Here is a 22,139-nt window from a genome sequence, read left to right as displayed (position 1 = left end):
CTAGTTGTGTTGGTGGCGGTGGCAGTGAGAGGTATATAACAAACAGTTCTTCCAAACTGAGCAGGCTGCGCAGTGCGTACCTTCACTGTGACTAGCTGAAATGGCCGTCAGGTAGCTCTGCTTGTAGTATGGCTTGTAATAAGTACTATGTTTTGTTTTGGTTTGGTTTTTTAATTTGGTTGTTTTGTCTTGGTCTGTTTGTTTGTTTGTTTGTTTGTTTGTCTGTCTGTTTGAGGCAGGATTTCTCTGTGGAGCCTTGGCTGTCCAGGAACTCTGTATGTAGACCAGGCTGGCCTCAAACTCAGAGATCCACCTGCCTCAGTTGTATTACCATTGCCCAGCAATTTTTAATTTTTAAACAAAACTGCCTTAGTATTTGAGTTGAACACTAAATCCTGAATATTCCAGGATTCAAACTTTACATTAAGTTCCTCTTATTATACGTTCCTCAGTGCTCAATTATTTTACTTGGGTTTAATTTGTCTAAGTAATGAGTTTTTGCAACCATGTTTATGGGGGTGGGGGAAGCATAAATATATTTCCTTTCCTTAGTGTTATTTTAAACCATAGCCACACAAATTGTGGTTTGTATGAAAGAAGTTTCCGTTTTTGTTGTTATTGTTTGTTTGTTTTTTATCACTGGTTCTCCATAAAACATAGACATTAGGCAGAAAATGACTTCTATTATATAAATTTGAACTTGGTAAAAATATTTCCAAGATGGTCAAACCTGACTGTCAGCAAATAGAAAGCTTTGAGACTCTAAGAAATGAAAGGCCCTGAAGAGAAGGAAGGCGGTGTGCCTCCTGTGCACCCAACATTCACAAACTGTCTAAGGTCTAGAAAAGTCAAGTTTGATTTTATGTAGCTTTCCCCGGAGATTCTGTTCTTAGGAAACATGTACTTTTGTTTGATTGACTTTATTTTTAAGAGTTTACAGTATCCTTTTCACAGTCATACCAGATGATTAAGTTATGGCAAAAATTTCCAACTTTGGAGATTGACCTGTGTTCCCAGGGGTTTGCTTTCTGGAGATCAGGATCAAAGATTTGACCAGAAAGGTGATGTGTGTCCTAACTCTTGTGATTTTATGACTTCTAGTTCCTAATGACTATAATATCAAAGAGAAGGTCATTGAGTGAGATGGAGTATGGGTAAGAAACTCAGCCTTCAGCACACGGCTTTACTAAATACCAAAGCTTCTAACAGTAAAGTCCTGCCATTGGCAGTAGGGCATCATAACATATCCAGAGCTCTGCTTTTATTATCGTCTACGTTGTCAGTGTTGAGAGATTACTGCTGGGCCAGTGAGATGGCTCAGCAGGGAGAGGCACTGACTGCCAAGCCGACAACCTGAGCTTGATCTCTGGGACCCACATGGTGGAAGAGACCAGACCTTGAAAGTTATCTTCTGACCTCGACACATATGCTGAGAGACACCAACCTATGCATATTCACATGCAAGTGTGCACACACACACACAGTGTTGTTGATATCAGACTTTAAATGTCACCAGCTTACTAAAGTTTCCAGCTAAAACTTCCATTGTAGTTTTTAATTCTAATCCTTGTGGCTCTTGGGCTGGTTTTCCTGCAACGGTGTTTGCTGTCTTTCACATATCTTTGCTTAGTATTGCTACTGTTTATCACAGTGGCTTGATTAAAATATCTTCCTTGTTTAGAGAGACGTGTCTACAGCCTGCGAGGACAGCTGTTAACCACAGAGAGTGTCTAACAGTGAGCAAGTTGTATGCTTGTTGTGTTGCTAAGTGTAATGGGTAACTAAGCACCATTAGCCCACTCAGGTGTGGGTGGTTTTATGTCCTCAGTGGTTCCCAGACCTCCTTGTATAAATCACAGAGTGATGACCAGCGGTTTCACATGAGTTGACAACTCTGCGTTTGGGTGGGAGATGGGAGGAAGGGTTTCTGAGGAACAGAAGCAGTGTGGCGGTGTGGAGCACTGACGTAGCCAGAGCTGTAGCTTCAAGATGACTTCCCTTAGGCTAATTTCATTCCTTAACATGGTGTGGTTGTTAACTAATAGACTACTGCAAGCAGAGGACATCCCACAGTACCGTTAATTGGGTATATAGCTTATTAAAATGCTTAATGTATATGCTGTTGTAAATGATGTGCTTTACAGATCTAATCCTGGTACATGATGTTTAATCTATTTTAGAAACTGGATGGCTTCTACAGGGAGCCAGGCCTCTGATATAGACAAGATTTTTGGATTCTTCAATGATGGCGAACCCCCCACCAAAAAGCCCAGGTAAACAAGAGGAAGGGAATCAAAGGAATAGAAAGTTACCATTAGTGGGAGGTGCATACCCTGTATCATAGGTATATCGCTAGTTAATAAGTCCTTTATTTAAAAGACTACATTATTTTGACTTTAGATTTAACTTATTAAGGTGATTATGTACATAGTTTTAAAATTTGTTGCGTTAAAGCTCATAATATCCTACTCCTCCGTGATAATCATCTTCCAGTTTTTCTAATCTTGACATCTATTTTGCTTTGTTGTTGACTATGTAATGAGGTCTTGCTGTATAGCCCAGGCTGGCCTAGAACTCTCGCCTCAGGCCCCCAGATGCTGAGATTGCAGGCAAGCATCTGACAGCACACACTTTAAATATTATGTGTGCTGCTATGTTTCTCTGGTAATAGAAAATGAGTATTTCAGTTGCTTTCCTGGTTCTTGTCCCTGTATTGCTGCCCCACAGGCTTCACTCTTATCTTCCCATATGTTTATCTCAGCATTTGATCAACCAATTCTCAATATTTACAATATTGTGTCTTTATAAGTAGTATTAATAAGCCCAGCGCTCAGGAGACAGAGGCAGAGTCAGGCAGATCCCTGTGAGTTTGAGGCCAGCCTGGTCTATACAGCCAGAGCTGTATAATGAGACCCTGTCTTGAAAAACGAAACAAAATAAGCCATAAATAGTATTAGTAGCCAAGCCTAAAGTGTTATGATTATATTTTTGCCTTTATGCCTTTTTTAAACTTCCACATTACCAAATGTTGTCTTGGATTTTGTTTGTTTGTTTGTTTGTTTGTTTGTCTTGTTTTCTGTGTTCCTTTCCTTTTCAAACACCGACAGAAGAATTAGTCTATCATATGCTGGGAATGTTTAGAAACTTGATAGTTTATTGATTCTGTGGATTCTTACCTCTGGCCTCAACGCTGTTGGAGTCAGCTTCTTAATCTGCTCTTTATTTTATTGTACACTCCATTTTACTGAAGCATGCTCTCAGGTACCTTCCTTGGTAAGAGTATGTGGGAAGATCATTGTTGGAGATTAATAAATGTCTTTATCATGTACATACATGCACTTAATATTATGGTTGAAAATAGAATTTTTAGGTAGGAAAATGTTTTTTCTTAGTCTGTTGCTAATATCTCTGATTTCTCTGGTGACAGAAAAGAGTATTCTAAACCAAGGTAGACACTGTTCTGATTAGCAGTTGTTTTAGAAATCAACTAAAAAGAGGAAGTGATAATTTGGTCACAGTTTCAGAGACTTTGGTTTGTGGTCTGTTGGCTCCACTGCTGCTTTGAGAGGACTGTGAGGTAGAACATCGCTCAGGGACATGTCGAATAGAGTTGCCCACCTTTTGACTGCTGGGAATCAGAGAGCCAGGGAAGAAGGGCCCAGAAACCAGATACCATTCTCTCAGATCCCGTCTTTGTGATTGCCTCCAAGTAGGCCTTGTGACTCACAGTCTCGCCCAATCTCAGTAATGCTCTCTAATTATGAACCCATCAGTGATTAACCATTGATAAGGTAAAACATCCTTGATCCAGTCACCTTCCAGAAAACCCTCCCCTGAACATTCCTACATGAGGAACCAAACCTGCGCTTGAACCTTGACAGTGAGGGTTCCAGACCCAAACCAAAACACCAGTTTTTGTAACAATATGATCTCTTTTGCCTTTGCTCACTAGAACTTACAGAAATCACATTATTCTCATTAGCATACAAATTGTATAATACCGTTCTTGTGGAACTAAAAGTACCTTCAAGCTACTTCTTTTCTTAATAACTTCATTTTGAACTTCATTTTGTGTTAATCTGATATTAACCTTCCATTAAACATGTCTCTGCCTTTGTATAATTCTTGTTCAGATGCTGAATCTTCTGTCATTAGTGTGTTCCTGTTTTCTCTCTTGCTCGAATCTCTCACTGTTGGTGATAGGGTCAAGGATGTGGCCCGTCCTGCAGCTCCAGCTCTTCCCTCCTGCATCAGCCTCCTGAGTGCTTTCATTACTGGATTGTGCCTCTCTGTTTGGCTCTGGTTGGGTTGTTGTTTTGTTCTGTTTTGTTTATTTCAGTTTTACTTTCTTAAAGTTTTTCTCAGTTTTTGTAGATTTTTAAAAATTTGTTACATTTTAAATTTTCTTCAATTTTGTTGTTACTGTTTTTGTTTTTGAAGATGAGCTGTCTTACTAATGCAGTCTTCCTCTCCTAGCCTTAACCTCCTGAGTGATCCCTTTCCACCTACTAGCTTGTTCTGATGTGCCTCTTATCATGTGGGCTGTGTGCAAATTGAGTGACCATAGTTTGTCTGTTCATATTTAAGCTACTGAGAAGCAGTTAGGAGTCTGTGTGACTGTGGATAGTAGTCAGGATTCTCTAAAGAGACTAAGAACCCAGTAGTTATGTTTCCACAGTCACAGTCTGGTGTTGAAGGCCTGAGGAAGGGATTCCTGACAAGCCCCTGGTCTTGAGTCCAGAAGAGGGCAGAAGAGAGATTCTGGTCAGTGAGAGCTGCAGCAGTGACAGTGGATGAACTTGTCAACCTCCTTTTTGTTGTCAGGCTGCCACCATAAGGTGCCACCCACATTTGGAGTGGGTCTTTCCACCTGATGAAGAAGATGCCTTATAGGTGTGCCCAGGGGGCTTTTCTCTTAGTTGATTCCAGATTCTGTGACACTGGCAGCAGTGTTCACCATCACAGAATGATGGTGAGCTTTCCTGGAGCAGGCTCAGCAGTTGAGGACCTCTAACTTGTGTAAAACTGTGGGTCTTTTCTGACATAATGACCATTTCCCCAGAGAGAATTCCTTCCATCTCTCGAATGCATGGAGACTGGGTCCCGAGAAAAGGTTGAAGAATCTTAGTGCCCCAAGGGAGACTGGGTAGAGAAGTCTTAGATTTCATCTAGAGATTCTTTCTTTATCCCTCCCACTGGCACTGTGCACAGTGTTCTCAAATGCAGTCCTCTGGCTGACTTTCTGAAGACAGACCTACTGCCGAGTTTAAGTGTCACCCACCTACCCACCTGAACGTGTACCTAACATTCCTGAGCTTCTACAAAGGAAACTGGGTTTTCTTTTCTTATGGAACTTCTAAAGTTATGTTGCCTTCTGGTGTCTGCTCTGCTGTCATCCTGTCTTACCCTACTCTTTATGCATGCTGACCAAGTTCCAGCCCAGCACTGCCAGGAGGAGCTGAGGACTTACACTTTAGAGACCTCCGTACAGGCAAAGCTGCAGGGGAGAATTTCAGGACAAGCAAAGGTTTTACACTTTAACATTAAGACAGGGGTGTTACATGGTTTTAGTTTAGTATGGGCAGTTTCGGGAAGAGGCTGCTCAGGGAAAGGACAGCACTCACTCAGTGCGGCTCCTCAAGAATTGTCTGAGGTGCCGTTATAATAGCCATACTTACTGACTCTGTGGTTGTTGTTATAATGGCTGTACTTACTGATTCTGTGGCTGTTGGTTATGTTTCTCAGAATAATTTACAGCAGGATTAAAGATTACATAAAGATTAGAAATGAGTAAACCTTGAGCTGAGTGAGATGGTGTACTCCTGCAGTTCCCGCACTGGTGAGATAACAGGAGGATCAGGAGTCTGGAACTTCCAAGCTACCGGAGATACTGTCTTAAAGGACACACACACACATGCACACGCGTGCGCACACACTTTTATTTAGATAAATGAGCTGGTTGTACTTACTTTCCTTCTCTTATTGAACTTCCTTTTTAAAGATTTGTTTGTTTTTATGTGCAGTGATGTTTTGCCTGCATTGTGTATCTGTGTGAGAGTTCCCAGTCTCTGGAACTGGAACTACAGACAGTGATGAGCTACCATGTGGGTGCTGGGAATTGAACCTGGGTCTTTTGGAAGAGCAGCCAGTGCTCTTAACCACTAAGCTATCTCTCCAGCCCCTAGCTTTCCCTTTTTAAATGAACTTGCAAGGTAGTTTTATAAGGTCGTTTGTCTAGATTTAGGTATGGAAGGGCCATCTAAAGTCAAGATTTAAACCCCCCAATCTTAAATAGGTGTGTACTTAGTTCATTTGTTGTTTTTGTTTGTTTTGGTTTTTCGAGACAGGGTTTCTCGGTGTAGCCCTGGCTGTCCTGGAACTCACTCTGTAGACCAGGCTGGCCTTGAACTCAGAAATCCGTCTGCCTCTGCCTCCCAAGTGCTGGGATTAAAGGCGTGCGCCACCACTGCCCGGCTCATTTGTTGTTTTTAACATCCTTGTTCGACTTAACTCTTAGAAAAGAGAATATGGTCTCTATGGGGAAGCTTTATGGTGACCAAGTTTCTGACACCCAGTCAGATTCTCAAGTGAAAGGTTAGTTTTCCCTTCCCATGTCCCCTTGATTTCCCCTCTCCATCTTGCCTTAATATTTTCTTTAAAAATGACTATTAGGGCCATCATGATGGCTCTGCAGGTAGCACAAAGCCAGGTGACCTGCGTTTAGTCCCTGGGATCAACATGTCAAGAAGAGCAAAAAAAAGCCTAAAGTTGTCCTGTGATTTCCACACATGTACTGTGGCATGTGCCCACACACAGACACACAAAATAAATAACGCACGGTTGGGTGTCATCATCGTCGTCATTTAGTGGGGTTTTTATTCTTTCTTTCTTTCTTTTTTTTTTTTTTTTTTTTTTGCTGAAAAGTCTTTGATGGGTGTGTATATTTGCATGTGTATTTATGTACCATTTGCTATTTTTTTTGTTTTATTTTTTGAGACAGACTTTCCTTTAGCTGGCCATAAATTTCTGATCCTGCTGTCTCTGCCTCCTAAGTTCTGGGATTGTAGACTTTGGCCATCACATCCAACTTTCATTCATCATCTTGATTTCTCGTTTCAAACACACAATGTTATGTGCTTCTAGTAGCTTTTGACAGTTTTTTCCTAGTAGATGAACTGTTTTATATATATATGGTCATCCCTAGTGTCTCTGTGTGTACAGGTCTTTCTACTTATTAAATGAGTGAGTGTAGGAACTGAGTGGGCCGGGCAGTTCTGGGGGCTGTTTCCCACGGCTTCAACACTGATCAGGTTTCTATTTGTTGTTCTATTTGGAAAGGGGGGTAAGGCAAGTCATGATTTTAGTGTAGTCAGAGAGAGGGAAGGGGGATGAAGCATGCTTGTCCTCATGTTGTCTCACAGCAGGACTCTGCTCTGTGTGTGCGTGAGAAAGGGCTGTTTGTTGTGACAAATAACATGAGGCTCCCATCTTCTCAGAAGCCTGCTGAGCACTCCCTCCAAGTGATATATAGAACAAAGCCAAGCTCAGATTTGGCTTTCATGCTGAGTTTTATCTTTGCTTACAAGATTTGGCATCAACGTTTCATTGTCTTCATTGTTTTACATTTCTCAACAAACAAAATCAACTTGATTTGTATGAAAATATTTTTTTTGAAAATAAATCAAACATGTCCTTTTGAAATAACTATTGACTTAAAGGATAGTTTAGTTGGCATAACTTCAGCTGTAATACACTTGAATCTATTGTAACATTGGTGGTTTTCTTAGCTGGAGAAGACTTTGAAGGAGAAAGTTGATTTTAAGATTGTTTTTTAGGATTCCTGAAATAGTTCATTACTTGGTTTTCCAACAAAAACTGGAATAAAAATATGGTCTTTATTTAATCTACTGGAGAAGTCTCAGAAACTGGAAACCTCATCTTTACAGCTAAAAATTATAAAGTGCGTGCCTTTAATCCCAGCACTGGGGAGGCAGAGGCAAACAGGTCTTTGTGAGATGAAGGCCAGCATGGTCCACATAGAAAGTTCCAGGCCAGCTAAGACTGACACAGTGAGACCCTGACTCAAGAAGCAAACAGCAGAAGTTACAGCTATTGAATAGAGAGAGCCAGCTACATCTTTCTCAGATGTCTTCACATGTGCCCCAGGTCTACTGAACGCTCCAATCTTTTGACTTTTCCTTTTTTTTAGGAAGCTGCTTCCAAGTTTGAAGACCAAAAAGCCTCGAGAACTTGTGCTGGTGATTGGAACAGGCATTAGTGCTGCAGTTGCACCGCAGGTCCCAGCCCTGAAATCCTGGAAGGGCTTAATTCAGGCCTTACTAGATGCTGCGATTGATTTTGATCTTCTAGAAGACGAGGAAAGCAAAAAGTTTCAGAAGTGTCTTCATGAAGACAAGAACCTCGTCCATGTTGCCCATGACCTCATTCAGAAACTCTCCCCTGTGAGTAGTCTGCTGTATGGCATGGCATGTGACATTTCCTGAAACTGGGATTAGTGTGCTTACTTAGCAGGAATATTTGTTTATTGCTGTGTATTTATAACATTTGGCTCTTCTGAAACGTAACTATTTTTAGAGCCTGTTCAGGGTGCTCATCTTGACCCCATTTTACTGTGATGTGCTGAGAACTTACGTATATGGAGACAAGGCTACTGACACACTTTTGCTATTTTCCATTTGCTTTTTCTGTTCTCACTATAAATGATGTCCTGACATCCATGACTTTAAGGAAATATTAGAAAGATTTAAGTTTGGATTTTGTGTTTGAGAAAGCATCTTGTACATCAAATACTGGCCACAAACCTGGGTGGTTCCTGGGTGTTAGGAGGAGTATAGGCATGTGCCCTGCCAAGCTGGAAATAATTCTTACTGTGTAATGGATAAAGTAAAACCACTTCTTAGTGTTCTTTTTAGAGGCTGTAACTCAAAATATCCACAGTGAATTTTATCAAGCTAAGTTACCTAACTTTCCAAAGAACCTAATTGTCTTTCTTGCTTTACCTTAAAATTTTCTTGAAATTAGGATTCACTTATGCTAAGGACTAGTTATATATGCTAGAAATATTAACGTCAGTGAAAGCAAAGGGATTGTGATTTCCAGGTTAGCCTGTTATGCATAACAATGCTCTCTCGCTCTCTCTCTCTCTCTCTCTCTCTCTCTCTCTCTCTCTCTCTCTCACACACACACACACACACACACACACACACACACACACACACAGACACACACACACCATGGGCAGTGGGTATAGTTCAATTGTTAGGTACTTACCTAGGATGTATATAAATATACAAAGGCCCTAGGTTTGACCCTCAGCACCATCCCACTCAAAATTTAGAATATGTTTTGGCTACTATATTATTCCCAAATATATCATAAATAAAGCTGCATGCAGTGTGTTATTTTAAACAGTCTCATGTAACCATGGTCATCCTCAAGCTCAATGTGAGGCCAAGGACAACCTGACCTAAAAGGCCTGACCCTCCAGTTGAGATTACAGGCTGTGTTTTGGTAGGATGGGATTAACTGCACCTTGGGAAGAAGGGAAGGGCACTTACTCCTTAAAAGTTAGCTATCAGGAACCAGGTGGTGGTGGCATACACCTTAATCCTAGCCCTCATAGGGTTAGGGAAGTTGAGGGCGAAACTTCAAATCAAGTACTTAAAACACCCAGCAGAAATTGACTGACGGGAACACCTTTTAATGCAGCCAGTTGGAGTTTCCAGTAGAGGGAATCCTGGGCAGAGCAGAGTGTCTCTTCAGGTGAGGCTTCCAAGGAAAAGAACAGATAGCAGCAGATACAGAGAACGTTATCAGATCAGGCACTGATGCTCATGACATGCGGAGGAAACAGACGGGGAAGTTGAGGGAGTCCAGGCAGACTCACTTGAGCTTGCTTTCTGTGGCTGAGCTTTCCATAACTGGACTTCCAGCTACTCTTTCTTCCCCACGTAGATGCTCTTATGGGATCCACAGTAGTAACTTCTGTTGGAAGTTGCTGCCTCACTGTTCTCAAGAGCATAGTGTTTTATTCTTGGCTGGTTTACTGCTCTTTCCTATCACAGAATTTTAGGATTAGCCTGTCCAGCCCAGACTTGGAGGACACTTTGAAACAAGTGTGTTTGGGTCTGAAGCAGTGGAGCAGCTCAGTGAGTTTCAACAACGTGTGACAGTTTACCAGTCCTGCACATTATACCTCCCACTGTCTCTTAGGAATATCAATGCAAGGACCTTTACAAGGTTATATCCTAACAGTGTAGAATATAAAAAAGAATCCTACGTCATGAGCGAGTGGTTCTTAGGAGTGCAAGGTTGATTTAACCTGTAAATGTCAGTATAATGTACAAAGAAGGTCTGTAGGCAGCAAGTAAGAGGTCAGATATGTATATCTAAAGGATTTTTTTTTAAAAGATTTATTTATTTCATGTATGTGAATACATGGTCGCTGTCTTCAGACACACCAGAAGGGGGCATCAGATCCCATTACACATGGTTGTGAGCCACCATGTGGTTGGTAGGAATTGAACTCAGGACCTCTGGAAGAGCAGTCAGTGCTCTTAACTGCTGAGCCATCTCTCCAGCTCAGGGATCTTTTTAAAAAGAAGACTTATCTTTACTTTTTGTACATGAATATATTGTCTGCATATATATCTGTGTAATATGTCTATTTGTCTGGTGCCTGTGAAGGCCAGAGGAGGGTCTTCGTTCCCCTGGGACTGAAGTAAGCCATCATGTGAGTGCTGAGGATCAAACCTGGACCCTCTGGGAAAATAACATGTGCTCCCAACCACTGAGCCATCTTTCCAGTCCAGGGGTCTTTATCTTTTAGGAAACACAAGAAAGTATCTATAAGTGAGATTATTTAATACTTTGATATTGGCTCCTAAGAGCTCAGTGAAGTTAGGAAAAAGTCATGATGCATGGTAGTTTAGGTTAAACTAGATTGGCCATATGTCATGATTGTTCAGCTTGGGTGATTGGTGCATGGTGGGGAGGGGTGCTCATTTATTTATTTGGGTTTTTTTTATTTATTTATTGCAGTGCTGTGGATTGAACTTTTCACATGTTAGGCAGGTGTTCCGCTTCTTTTTACTTTTGCATATTTGGGAAAATATCAGTATCAGAAAAAAAACGTTAGATTTCTTGATAGTAACACAACATGGTTAATTGGCCCCGTCTATTGATCCAGCTTCATGTAATAAAGAAGTGACATTGTAAAATCAAGGCAGAGAGCTTGGCAGTCAGAATCGGCAAGACCTTGGCATTTAAACTCCCTGGAATCCTCTGTAAATCAACTGACCTCTCGCCATTTGCTTTTGTACAGTAGACCTGGAGCCAGACTCCTGGGGTCACACAGTGCCTAGAGCAAGATTAGAAGGCTGGATCCCCGGTACCAAAGAAGAAAAAACCAAACAGCTGTGGTCTTATTGATTCATGTGGTTTTGTGAAGAATAAGTGGCGGTAGCGATGCTTGCGTGGCTGTTGGAATTGAGATTGGAGGGGTAGTGTGGCCTAGCCCCCCTTTTTCATCAGGCATCAGTTTTACTTGAAAGAATGGGACTAGTGCTCAAAGTAAATGCAGTAGAAATGTCAGTGACCCTGAAGGAGATGGGTCAGGGATGCTGGGGTTTGCTTTTCCTCTATGTGGGACTAGAAAGATGAATTACAGGGTAAAGTAAATGAAATAGTATCGTATCTACTGTGCTGTTTTGAGTGAAGGGGGAAAATTCTTAGGGCCTGAGTGGGAGTCTGATATTTCCTTTCGACTTCTAAACTCTGTTTAGAAATTTCCTGTTATGAAATTTTAAATGAAAATTTCTTTGAATCAACTTAAGAGAGGACACTGGTGGGAAATTTAGTTCTATGGTTACCTGCTCTAAGACAAAAGCTTTGATTTCAAATCTAAGGAAATCAATACAATGACAAAAGCATCTTCAATTCCCAGCAACCACATGGTGGCTCACAAACATCTGTAATAGGATCTGATGTCCTCTTCTGGTGTGTCTAAAGACAGCAACAGTGGACTCATAAATAAATGTTAAGAAAAAAAATTCAAACATTTAATTTATGAAATGAAGACTCAGGAGCCAGACACTGTGGTAAAAGCCTGCTAGCACAGAGAGACAGAGAAAGCACCCAGCTGACCTTCCTCTTCAACCAGCGTCACAGGAAAAAAAAAAAAAAAAAGTTTTCCTTCTCCATGCTGTCTTAAATACCTTTCAACTCAAAGACCCTCCCCTCTCTTTCCTGGATTTTCTTATGTTCACTCCCTGTCAGCTGCTTGCTTGCTCTGCCTCTTGACCTGTTGTTGACTTTAGCTCTTGTTTACAGAAAGCTCCTGGGTTGAAGGTTTTTTTCAAGGGCTGAGCCACACCACAAGAAACACATTTTTCCAGTTCATAGTCTCGGGGTTCACAATGTGATCAAATATCCTGCAACACATCCTTCCAAGGCCAGTGTGGTGGTTTACACCTGTAATCCCAGCACCTGACAGGCTAGGGGATCACAAGTTTAATGCTACCTTGGGCTAGAATGTGAGGCCACATCGTAAAAGAGAACAAACAACCATAAATCTTCACTCTTTTTAATATTGCTATACAAGATTTGATAACTCACAGAAGTGGGACTAAAAGATATGTAGCTAAAGCAAGTGACTCGAGGAATTTCCAAGTTTGAATCTTTTCCTAGAAACAGAACAACAACAACAAAACAGTTCACGTTCTTCACCCATGACTAACCCGGGGTCCACCCATGCCCTTCTCCTTGTGCTCATAGTAACCAAGCTGGTATGGGAACATAGTGTGTATGGTTGTATATCTGCATGGGCCAAGTACAATATGGAGTTAGAAGACACAACAAAGAACTTCTTAGTAAGCAGTCGCTGTATTTATTAAATGTGAAACCTAATTCTGCTTTTTTGAATAAGTACTGTTATATACATTACAAAAATCATAAGGATGTGTAGCTATCTATACCAACTGACATACCTTGTTTCTGTTGATGTGTTTGTCTTATCTGCCCTCTGCCCTGAGCCTTCATTCACACAGTTCTTCTATCCAGCTTTAGGAGTGTTAGCAGAACACTGTTGCCATCTCTCGGATAACACATACTATCCTCTAGTATGTTTTACCTGACAGTATACTGTAGAGATCTTCCCATACCACTCTCCTGTGTATAGTCTGGAAGTCAGTGTTGTCACTACAGCCAAATTCCTAGTTGGCTTCTACAAAGAAGGGGTTGGGGGTGGAAGGAGGCTCCACGCTATGCTTAGTTATCCCCATTGTTCTGTGCTTGTGGTGAGATAGTACATCATAACAGGAACATGTAGTATAAAACAAAAATACTTTAAAAGCTAAAGGAAAGGGCCAGGGCCCCAGAGTCACCTTCTAGGATATGCCCCCAGTGACCCAAGGACTTCTCACTTGGTTCTACAATTTCTTAATGGCACTTTTGTTTTCACGTCTTTGATGCTTTGGGCCTTGGGGTACATTAAAGATCCAAATGATAGGTTATGGTCCTGGGCAATACCAGGCTTCCATCTATGGATTGGTGGTCTGCTGCTATTGGAGATAACGAAGCAGTGATAGGCTTGTATATGTCATTTTATCTGATTTCAGTTATATCTGCAGGACTCCAAGAGATGGAGTAGCTGCTGCATGTTAGCTTGGGTAAATAGACTTGTGAATTTGGTAAAGTAGGAGAGCATTGATTCCTTAATAGTAATCTGGTACTAGCATTTAGTAGTAGTTGACTGTTGTGTGTAGTGACTAAGTAACTAGAGTTAATATACTCATCAATGTTTTGGTAGGGGGTAGATATTTAAAATTTAGTATGAGTTTTACTTACATGTGTGTATGTACACTTTGTGTGTGCCTGGGGCCCATGGAAGTCAGAAGAGGGCATCAGATCCCTTGGAACTGGAGTTACAGACGATTATGAACTACCATTTGGATGATGGAAATCTAACCTGCAACCTCTGGAAGAGCAGCAAGTGTTCTTAGTAACTGAGCCATCTCTCTAGCCCCCCTTCACTGTTTTTGATCAGGGTATTAATTTAATTAGGTAGTACTACAGTCTCCTATTGGCTGCCTGTGTACCACAGTGTGATATAATTATTATTACGTAATGAAACTAGATAAACTTTGAAGACTATGACCTACATTCTCAGCCAAATAAGTTATAGATCCCTCCATCTGTTTACACACTAGGAAAGAATTCCTTTAGCTGCTGACAGCAGTAAGAAGCCTGTGCTGTGTGGTTAGAGCAGTGTAGAACCATAATGGACAGAGCCCATTAAACTGTGGCTTGTTTCCAGCAGGGCAAGGCATAATTTTAACTGTGTTCTAATGCTTTCACTGAGGAAATAGCACCTATTTGGTAAGTAATGACTAAAAAAATAAATTGGTTATTTTATAAAATGCTATGTCACATTAGGAAAGGAACATTGACATGTGTTTCTGTATCTGCTTAAGTGACTCCATGGAAACTTAAACAAGGAAACCTGGAAAGTATAGGAGACTACTTTGAGGGAACCTAGAAGGAGCTGTCTGTTCCAGGGAGTTTGAAATTTACTTCCTGGTAGCAGAATGCAGTATCTCACAGCTTCAGTGGGAACCATGCATGCTGGCTTGCACCAGTTGCCCTAGCTTCTCTGGATGCTGAGGGAAGAAGATCATTTGAGTTTAGGGGTTCAAGGACAGCTTGAGCAATGGAGCAATTCTTCCTCTGAGCTTATCGAATGGTATAACACCAAGAATAGAGTAGGAATCAGATGTTTGTTAAGATGCTTCACCTCGTTACTTTCTCGTGTCAAATTTCTTTTGTCCCGAGGTCACTGTGTCCTTGGTTATAAAATGAACTTCTCACCTGAAGTTAGCATTTTCTCAGTCCTTGGGGATATATATTCATTCGTTATTTAACAATAGTATACATTCTGAGAAAGACATAGGCCATTTTGCTGCTGTGCAAGCTTGTAGAGTGTACTTACACAAGTCAAGATAGCTGTGATATCACTTAGATGACAAGTTGTACCTGCGCCATTGTTATGCAGCAGAAATATTCTTTTTATACACCTTGAATGAAGCTAAAGAGGTAGTTAAACCCATATGTTAAATGAATTATTTCAAATTGACTAATGGTTAGTATTTTTTATTATTTTAGATTTTTCTTTTTTTGAGATAGGGTTGCTATATGTAGCACTGGCAGTCCTAGAACTCACTATATAGACCAATCTGGCTCCACACTCACAGAAATATGCCTTTCGAATGCTGGGGTTGAAAGTGTGTACCAAGACGCCTGGTTCGTTTTCTCTTTTCTTTCCTTTTTTTTTTAATTTTTATTTTTTTAGATTTTATATGTTTGAGTGTTTTGCCTGCTTGTATGTCTGTATACTACATGTATGCCTGGTGTTGGCAGAGGGCATTGGATCCCCTAGAGCTAGAGTTACTGGTAGTTCCAAGCCACCTGATGTGGCTTCTGGGAACTGAACTCAGGTTCTCTGGAAGAGCATCAAATGTTCTTAACCACTTAGCTATCTCTCTAGTCCAGTTCATATTTATTTTTAACTGTGTATATGTGGGTGTCAGTGCCTGTGGAGTCCAGAATAAGGTGCGGAATTCCTTGGAACTAGAGCTACAGGCAGTTCTGAGCCACCTGGCCTGGGTACTGAAAACCAAACTTAGTTCCTCTGCAAGAGCAGTACACAAGCTTAACCTTGGAGCCATCTCTCCAGTCCCTGGATTTAGTGCTTTTAATAACTGATGGCCATGGATGTCATGCAGCAGTACACACCCAGGACTCTGGGTTCCATCCCCAGCGCTGTAAAACAAAACAGCTGCAAAATACAAATTTTTAATTATGAAATTATTTTAAATCTATTCATAATTTTGTCATGTAATAGGTATTCTGAAGTAGGCCTGGGCAGAACACTACAAGGAAGTATTAAATGGTTTTTGTTTTTTGTTTTTTGTTTTTTTTAAATTAAGCAGCCATAAGCAGCCAAGTGTCTTGAATTAGAAAAAGATGCCAATGGATGGACAAGCAGTTCAGGTGCCTGTAACCTAGCACTTGGGGCTGAAGCCAGAGGGAGGGCCATGCCTTTGAGACAGTGTCAGTTAACTATATAATGTAGACTGCACATTGTTCCCTGGGTTCCCTATCTTCCCTCTGTCTCTGGTAGGTTTTCTGTTGCTGTTATTAAAACACCATGACCAAAAGTAACTTGGGGAGGAAAAGGGTTTATTTTAGCGTACAATCCATTTGTCCACATAAGTTAAGGCAAAAACTCAGAACAGGGCAGGAGCTGAGGCAGAGGCATAGACAAGTGCTGCTTTCTGGAGCAGGAGCTGAGGCAGAGGCATGGACAAGTGCTGCTTTCTGGATTGTGTCTCATGGCTTTACTAGACTGCTTTTCCTTCCTTCTTTCCTTCTTCCTTCCTTCCTTTTTTCTTTCTTTAATTTATTTACTTTTTTGTTTTGTTTTTGGGTTTTGTTGTTGTTGTTTTGTTTTGAGACAGTCTCTCTGTGTGGTTTTGACTATAGAAAACCAAGCTAGCCTTGAGTATCACTGTACTCCCTGACCCCCAATATGGGGTGGGCCATATCAGTCATTAATCAAGAAAATGCCCTGCAGATTTGCCTATAGAGACAATTTGATGGAGGTTTTTTTTCTTAGTTGAGATCTGTCTTCCCAAACAAGTCTAACTGTGTCAAGTTGCCAAAAACCAACTAGCAAATTGTCCTCTTAAAGATAAAGGAAGAAGGGGAGAAGAGGAAGAATATTAAAGCACAGTGAGTCTGAGTGCTGCCTTCTTAGCAGAGGCCTAGTTTGAGGTAATTGTTTCTTTCTACTCTCATCCTTTAGTCATGATCTCTTGTCCATTTTCTTCTCTTTAGAAAATGACAAATTAGAAGGCAGGCATGATAACACATGTAACCCCAGCCCTTGGGAGGCAGAGACAGGAAGATCACTGGGAGAGTGAGGCCAGCTTGGCCTACAAAGTGACTCCTAGGGCCAGCCAGGAATCTACTGCAAGACCCTTTCTCCAGTTCTAAATGCCTAATTAAAAGGCTTGTGCTCATTTGCATCTGATGTGGTAGTATTGATCGCTTAGTGATTGCTAGGCATTGCACTTGGCTTGTGCCATTCTAGTTCCTTATTACAATGAGAGTGATGATGTTTTAAGTATAAAGTATTCAAGATGTATAATTCTGCAACTGAAAGCAATTTGAATTGGGTTTTGTTTGTTTTGTTTTGTCTTTCAAATCTCCCACACCTGCAGCGTACCAGTAATGTTCGATCCACATTTTTCAAAGACTGTTTATATGAAGTATTTGATGACCTGGAATCAAAGATGGAAGATTCTGGAAAACAGCTCCTTCAGTCTGTTCTCCATCTGATGGAAAATGGAGCCCTAGTATTAACTACAAATTTTGATAATCTCCTAGAACTATATGCAGCTGACCAGGGAAAACAGCTTGAATCCCTTGACCTTACTGATGAGAAAAAGGTAAAATGTTAACCAGTAACTTCAGGGTAGTGGATTGTATATTCCTCAGAAAATCTGCCTTCTGATCAGTATGTCAGTGTTTATGTAGCAGGGGTGTTTTTAGTTACTCTTCACATTGCTATGACCAAATACCCAACAGAAACAACCTAAAGGAGGAAAGGCTTATCTGAGCTATTTCATGGAGTTTTGGGCCTGACAGTAAGAGGAGCACAGTGGAGAGGCTCCCTTTCGTGGTGGTGGGAGCTAGAAAGTGGACCAGATTATAACTTCATAAATCTCTCCCCTAGTGGTCTATTTTTACTGGCAAGGCCCCACTTCCCAAAATTGCATCATGAATTGGGGACCACATTCAAACCATAAGTCTATGGCAGATAGTTCTAGTTAAACCAGTAACAGTGAGAAACGAAGCTTCTTTTCCCAGCTTGTACTTTTGGGATTGGTTGTGATTTGACGTAAAATCAGTATACAGTAAAATACAAAGATTTTTAGTTTTAAGTATTGACAGTTTTTCCTGATCTTAGGGTGGGATTAGTTGTTTGAAAGACTAGAGCAGTGGTTTAGTTGGTGATATGCTTGGCACAGGGAGTGACACTATTAGGAGGTATGGCCTTGTTGGAGGAAGTGTGCCACTGTGGAGGTGGGCAGTGAGACCCTCCTCCTAACCACATGAGAGCCAGTCTTTTTCTGGCAGAAGATGTAGAACTCTCAGCTACTCCTGCACCGTGCCTGCCTGGACGTTGCCATGTTCCTGCCTTGATAATAATTGACTGAATCTCTGAACCTGTAAGCCAGCCCCAGTTAAATCTTCTCCTTATAAGAGCTGCTTTGGCCAGGCAATGGTGGCGCACGCCTTTAATCCCAGCACTTGCGAGGCAGAGGCAGGTGGATTTCTGAGTTCCAGGCTAGCCTGGTCTACAGAGTGAGTTCCAGGACAGCCAGGGCTACACAGAGAAACCCTGTCTCGAAAAACCAAAAAAAAAAAAAAAAAAAAAAAAAAAAAAAAAGAGTTGCTTTGGTCATGGTGTCTGTTCACAGCAGTAAAACCCTAACTAAGACAGAAATTAGTACCAGGGACTGGGGTATTGCTGTGACAGGCCTGACCATGTTTTCTTTTGGAAGAATGTGGATTTGGGGACTTTGAATTTGGAAAGCCATGGAATGCTTTAAGTGGGGCTTAATGAGCCATCCTACTAGGAATCTGGAAGAAGGTGGAGCTGAAGGTGACTTGTAGGCCTGCTGGCCCAGAGGTTTCAATGGAGAAGAATGTTAGTATGTAGCCTACAAACTGTTTTTATGGTATTTTGATGAAGAACATGGCTGCCTTTTGCCGTGGTCTGTTGTCTGAAGAGTCTGCCTGAGGCTAAGGTAAAGAGGTTTAGATTAATTGCTTTAACAAAGGAAGTCTCAAAAACAGCCTGGTATAAATTCTTACTTATAAATGGTTACTCTTATAAAGAGAATTTTAATGAAAAGGTGCAAGCTGGGAACAGAGAAATATAAAATGTATGGTTCAAGTAATAAATAGGCACCAGGAAGTGAAATGGAGCTGAATCCTCTATTCAAGGAGAAAAACAGATGAAGGGAATGGACAGGATCCTACCCAACTAACTTTTGGCCCAGGGATCTCTGACAAAGCCTAGTAGATCTCTGAGTTCAAGGCCAGCCTGGGCAAGTTCTAGGTGAAGAAAAGCTTAAGTACCTTGAATTCCAGCATTCAGGAGACAGCCATGCAGATCTCTGAGTTCAAGATCCATCTACAGAGTAAGTTCCAGAATAGCCAACCTTAGGCAGTGAGGAAGTTGGAAAGCATAAAGGTGGTAATAGAATAAGGGGGGGAGGGTTAAGTTCCATCCCCAGCAAGCAGCAGAACTTGGCAGCCTTGGCCTTGTGGCCCTGGCTTTAGAGTCAAGAATAGAAGAGACTACTGGGACCATTGATGCTGGTTAGCTAGAACTAAGAAATTAGCAGTGATTAAAGAGACCAGGATCTCTGAGGTGAAATCATCTGGGAAGTATTTTCTGAGATCACAAAGGAGCTGTGTTCCAGAGATAGCCAAGGTTGGACCTCATTCTGCAGCTGCAATTGACGTCTAAGAATCAACCAGATGGTATTGTTTTTGAAGGTATGAAGGGGTCATGGAGAGCAGCTGAGGCTTGGCACTGTGAGAGGCCAGGGAAGGCCGGCCATTGGTGAAGGTGCAGCCTCAGTTGCAGTTGATATCCGAGAACTGAAGGGGTGTCAAGCAAAGAAGTTGAGGCTTGGCACCATGAAGAGAGCCTTTGAGAGGCTTTTGGTGAAGGCTGATGGCAACAGAAGATCCCGGAGTATTGGAGATGCCAGTACCATGGGGTGACCAACAAGAACAGCAGCAGCAGTGGAGTGGAGCCCACCAGAGCCTACAGTGCTATAGAGGGCAGAGCTGGAGATGTGACCCAAGCCCAGATGATCATGTGTGGATCCTAGACACTGGGACAAGAAGCTGTGAAGTTGAAGTTGACTTGGAGACCCCAAGGTGTTAAAGATGCCAGAACTGTGGAATACCTGCTGAGGAAAGCTGCTAAAGGAGTGGAACCAGCCTAGGAGAAAGTTTGTTGCAGTCAACAAAGATGAAAAAGAAGTTGGAGATCTGAAGAGCACTTTGACATCAGACATTGAGATGTAGAGTTTGGAGTTTGCCCGGCTGGTTTCCTGTTTTGCTTTGGGGGTTACAGTTAAGTGATTAGATGAATTTCAGAAGAGACTTTGAACTTTTAACATTGTTGAGACTGCTATAGACTATGGGGACTTTGGAGGCTGGACTAAATGTATTTTTTATTATGCTGTGGCTATGTGTGGCCCCCATAGACTCATGTGTTTGAACAAGCCTAGGGGGCCAGGGAGTGGAATGTAGTTGTTTGAATGTACTTAGCACAGGGAATGGCACTACTTGGATGTGTGGTCTTGTTGGAGGAAGTATGTCACTGTGGGAGTGGGCAATGAGACCCTCCTCCTAATCACAGAGGAACCAGTCTTCTCCTTACAGCCTTCAGATGAAGATGTAGAACTCTCAGCTCCTCCTGCACCATACCTGCCTGAATGTTGCCATGATGATAATGGACTGAACCTCTGAACTTGTAAGCAAGTCCCAATTAAATCTCCTTATAAGAGTTGCCATGGTTATGGTGTCTGTTCTCAGCAGTAAAATCCTAACTAAGACAGTTGGTGAAGTGTGTGTCTTAGAAGCACAAGGGCTCTGGGCTTGCAGGTCAGTTGTCTACTGAGCAAACCTTGGGAGCCCCAAGCCAGTGAGACGAAGAAGAGAGAAATCCTATCTCAAAAATGAGATGGTTCAGTACTTGGTACTTAACCACCAAGCCCAATGACCTGTTCAGTCCCTAGGACCTGCATGGTGGACGGAGAGAACTGAGTTTTGCAAGTTGTCCTCTGACCTCTACTTGTGTATCATGGTACAGCACTCCCAAACACAGACACACACGGAAATAAATAAATGTGGAAAATGCTGATGAGAAGATGGGTATTTTCAGTTCATTTTCCCTGCTCTGTGATGTTGTAGTCTCCATTGTTTTGTCTCCTTGGAACCTGCCTTTGTAAGTGTAGTTGGTGCTCAGCTGAATAGTCTGTAAGTGGTTCCCCCAATGCCACAGCCACGGGCCTGCCTTTGCTAGGGTAGTAGCTGGAATACTACAGATTGGGGGTTGAGCCAGGGGTGCTGGTGTACTGCTGTAATCTCAGGTGAGAAGATTTAAAGTTGCCGGCTAGCCTGGATGAAATAATGAGCAACACAGGATGAGAACAGCTGGGCACAGTGGTGCACACTCAGTCCCAGCACTCGGGAGGCAGAGGCAGGTGGATGGCCTGCACTTGAGGCCAGCCTGGTCTACATGAGAGTTCCAAGACAGCTGGAGCTTTAATAGAAAGATTCTATTAAATGGTGGTTGGGGAAGAGAAAAAGAGGGAAGATGGAGGAGGGTTGTACCAGGGCTTGGACCATCACCAGTGAAAATTATCATTATTCTTCAAATGGTGTCAGATTGTAGTTTCTGATAGGGACTTTCAAAGAGAAGTCACTAAATTTGCTGCCATCATTCCTAACAGTCATAACAGGAAATTGGACACATCAGGTTTTTGAATTTTTGTCCTATGATTCCTTGAAGCTGTAGTTATGTCCTGAGGCAGCCTCTTACACACTGACTTTGAAGCAAGTGCCACCCTGGTCAGGCTGTGTGTGTATCGTGCAGGTCCTGGAATGGGCACAGGAGAAGCGGAAGCTGAGTGTGCTGCACATCCATGGGGTCTACACCAATCCTAGTGGCATTGTCCTCCATCCAGCTGGGTATCAGAATGTGCTCAGGAACACTGAAGTTATGGTAAGTAGCGCTGCGCTTGGCTAGCGCTGGAAGTCACTCCTAAAGACGTTCTTAAGCAAACTCTAAGTATTAACAGGACATTTACTTTTCAAAACAACTAGAGAGTCAGACCTTATTCCCTTGTCTCTTAGCACTTGAATGTGCATACCATCCTGGGGAATGTAGAAACTTTAGGTGTCAGATTACAGAATAGGTGTTTATTTATCAGTACTTGGTAAACAAGTAGCAGATGGCACTCCCTCAT

The 22,139-nt window shown here is 41.9% G+C and overlaps 1 protein-coding gene across 4 annotated transcripts in view; it reads left to right on the top strand.

The window, feature by feature from the left end:
* Fam118b (family with sequence similarity 118 member B) overlaps positions 1-22,139 on the top strand; it is a 48,177-nt gene that overhangs the window by 20,838 nt on the left and 5,200 nt on the right. For all 4 annotated transcript variants that reach the window (XM_076924624.1, XM_076924621.1, XM_076924623.1 and 1 more), the window contains exons 2-5: positions 2,181-2,273; positions 8,210-8,462; positions 17,301-17,528; positions 21,767-21,895. In XM_076924624.1, coding sequence (XP_076780739.1) covers positions 2,188-2,273; positions 8,210-8,462; positions 17,301-17,528; positions 21,767-21,895 — 696 coding nt within the window. In that variant the 5' untranslated portion in view covers positions 2,181-2,187. The remainder of the gene's footprint in view (positions 1-2,180; positions 2,274-8,209; positions 8,463-17,300; positions 17,529-21,766; positions 21,896-22,139) is intronic.

The sequence above is a fragment of the Arvicanthis niloticus genome, chromosome 26, assembly GCF_011762505.2.
Source record: "Arvicanthis niloticus isolate mArvNil1 chromosome 26, mArvNil1.pat.X, whole genome shotgun sequence".
In the NCBI taxonomy this organism is placed as follows: Eukaryota; Metazoa; Chordata; class Mammalia; order Rodentia; family Muridae; genus Arvicanthis; species Arvicanthis niloticus.
The sequence above is the reverse complement of the archived record's forward strand: the minus strand, read 5'-3'. Positions and strand labels throughout refer to the sequence as shown.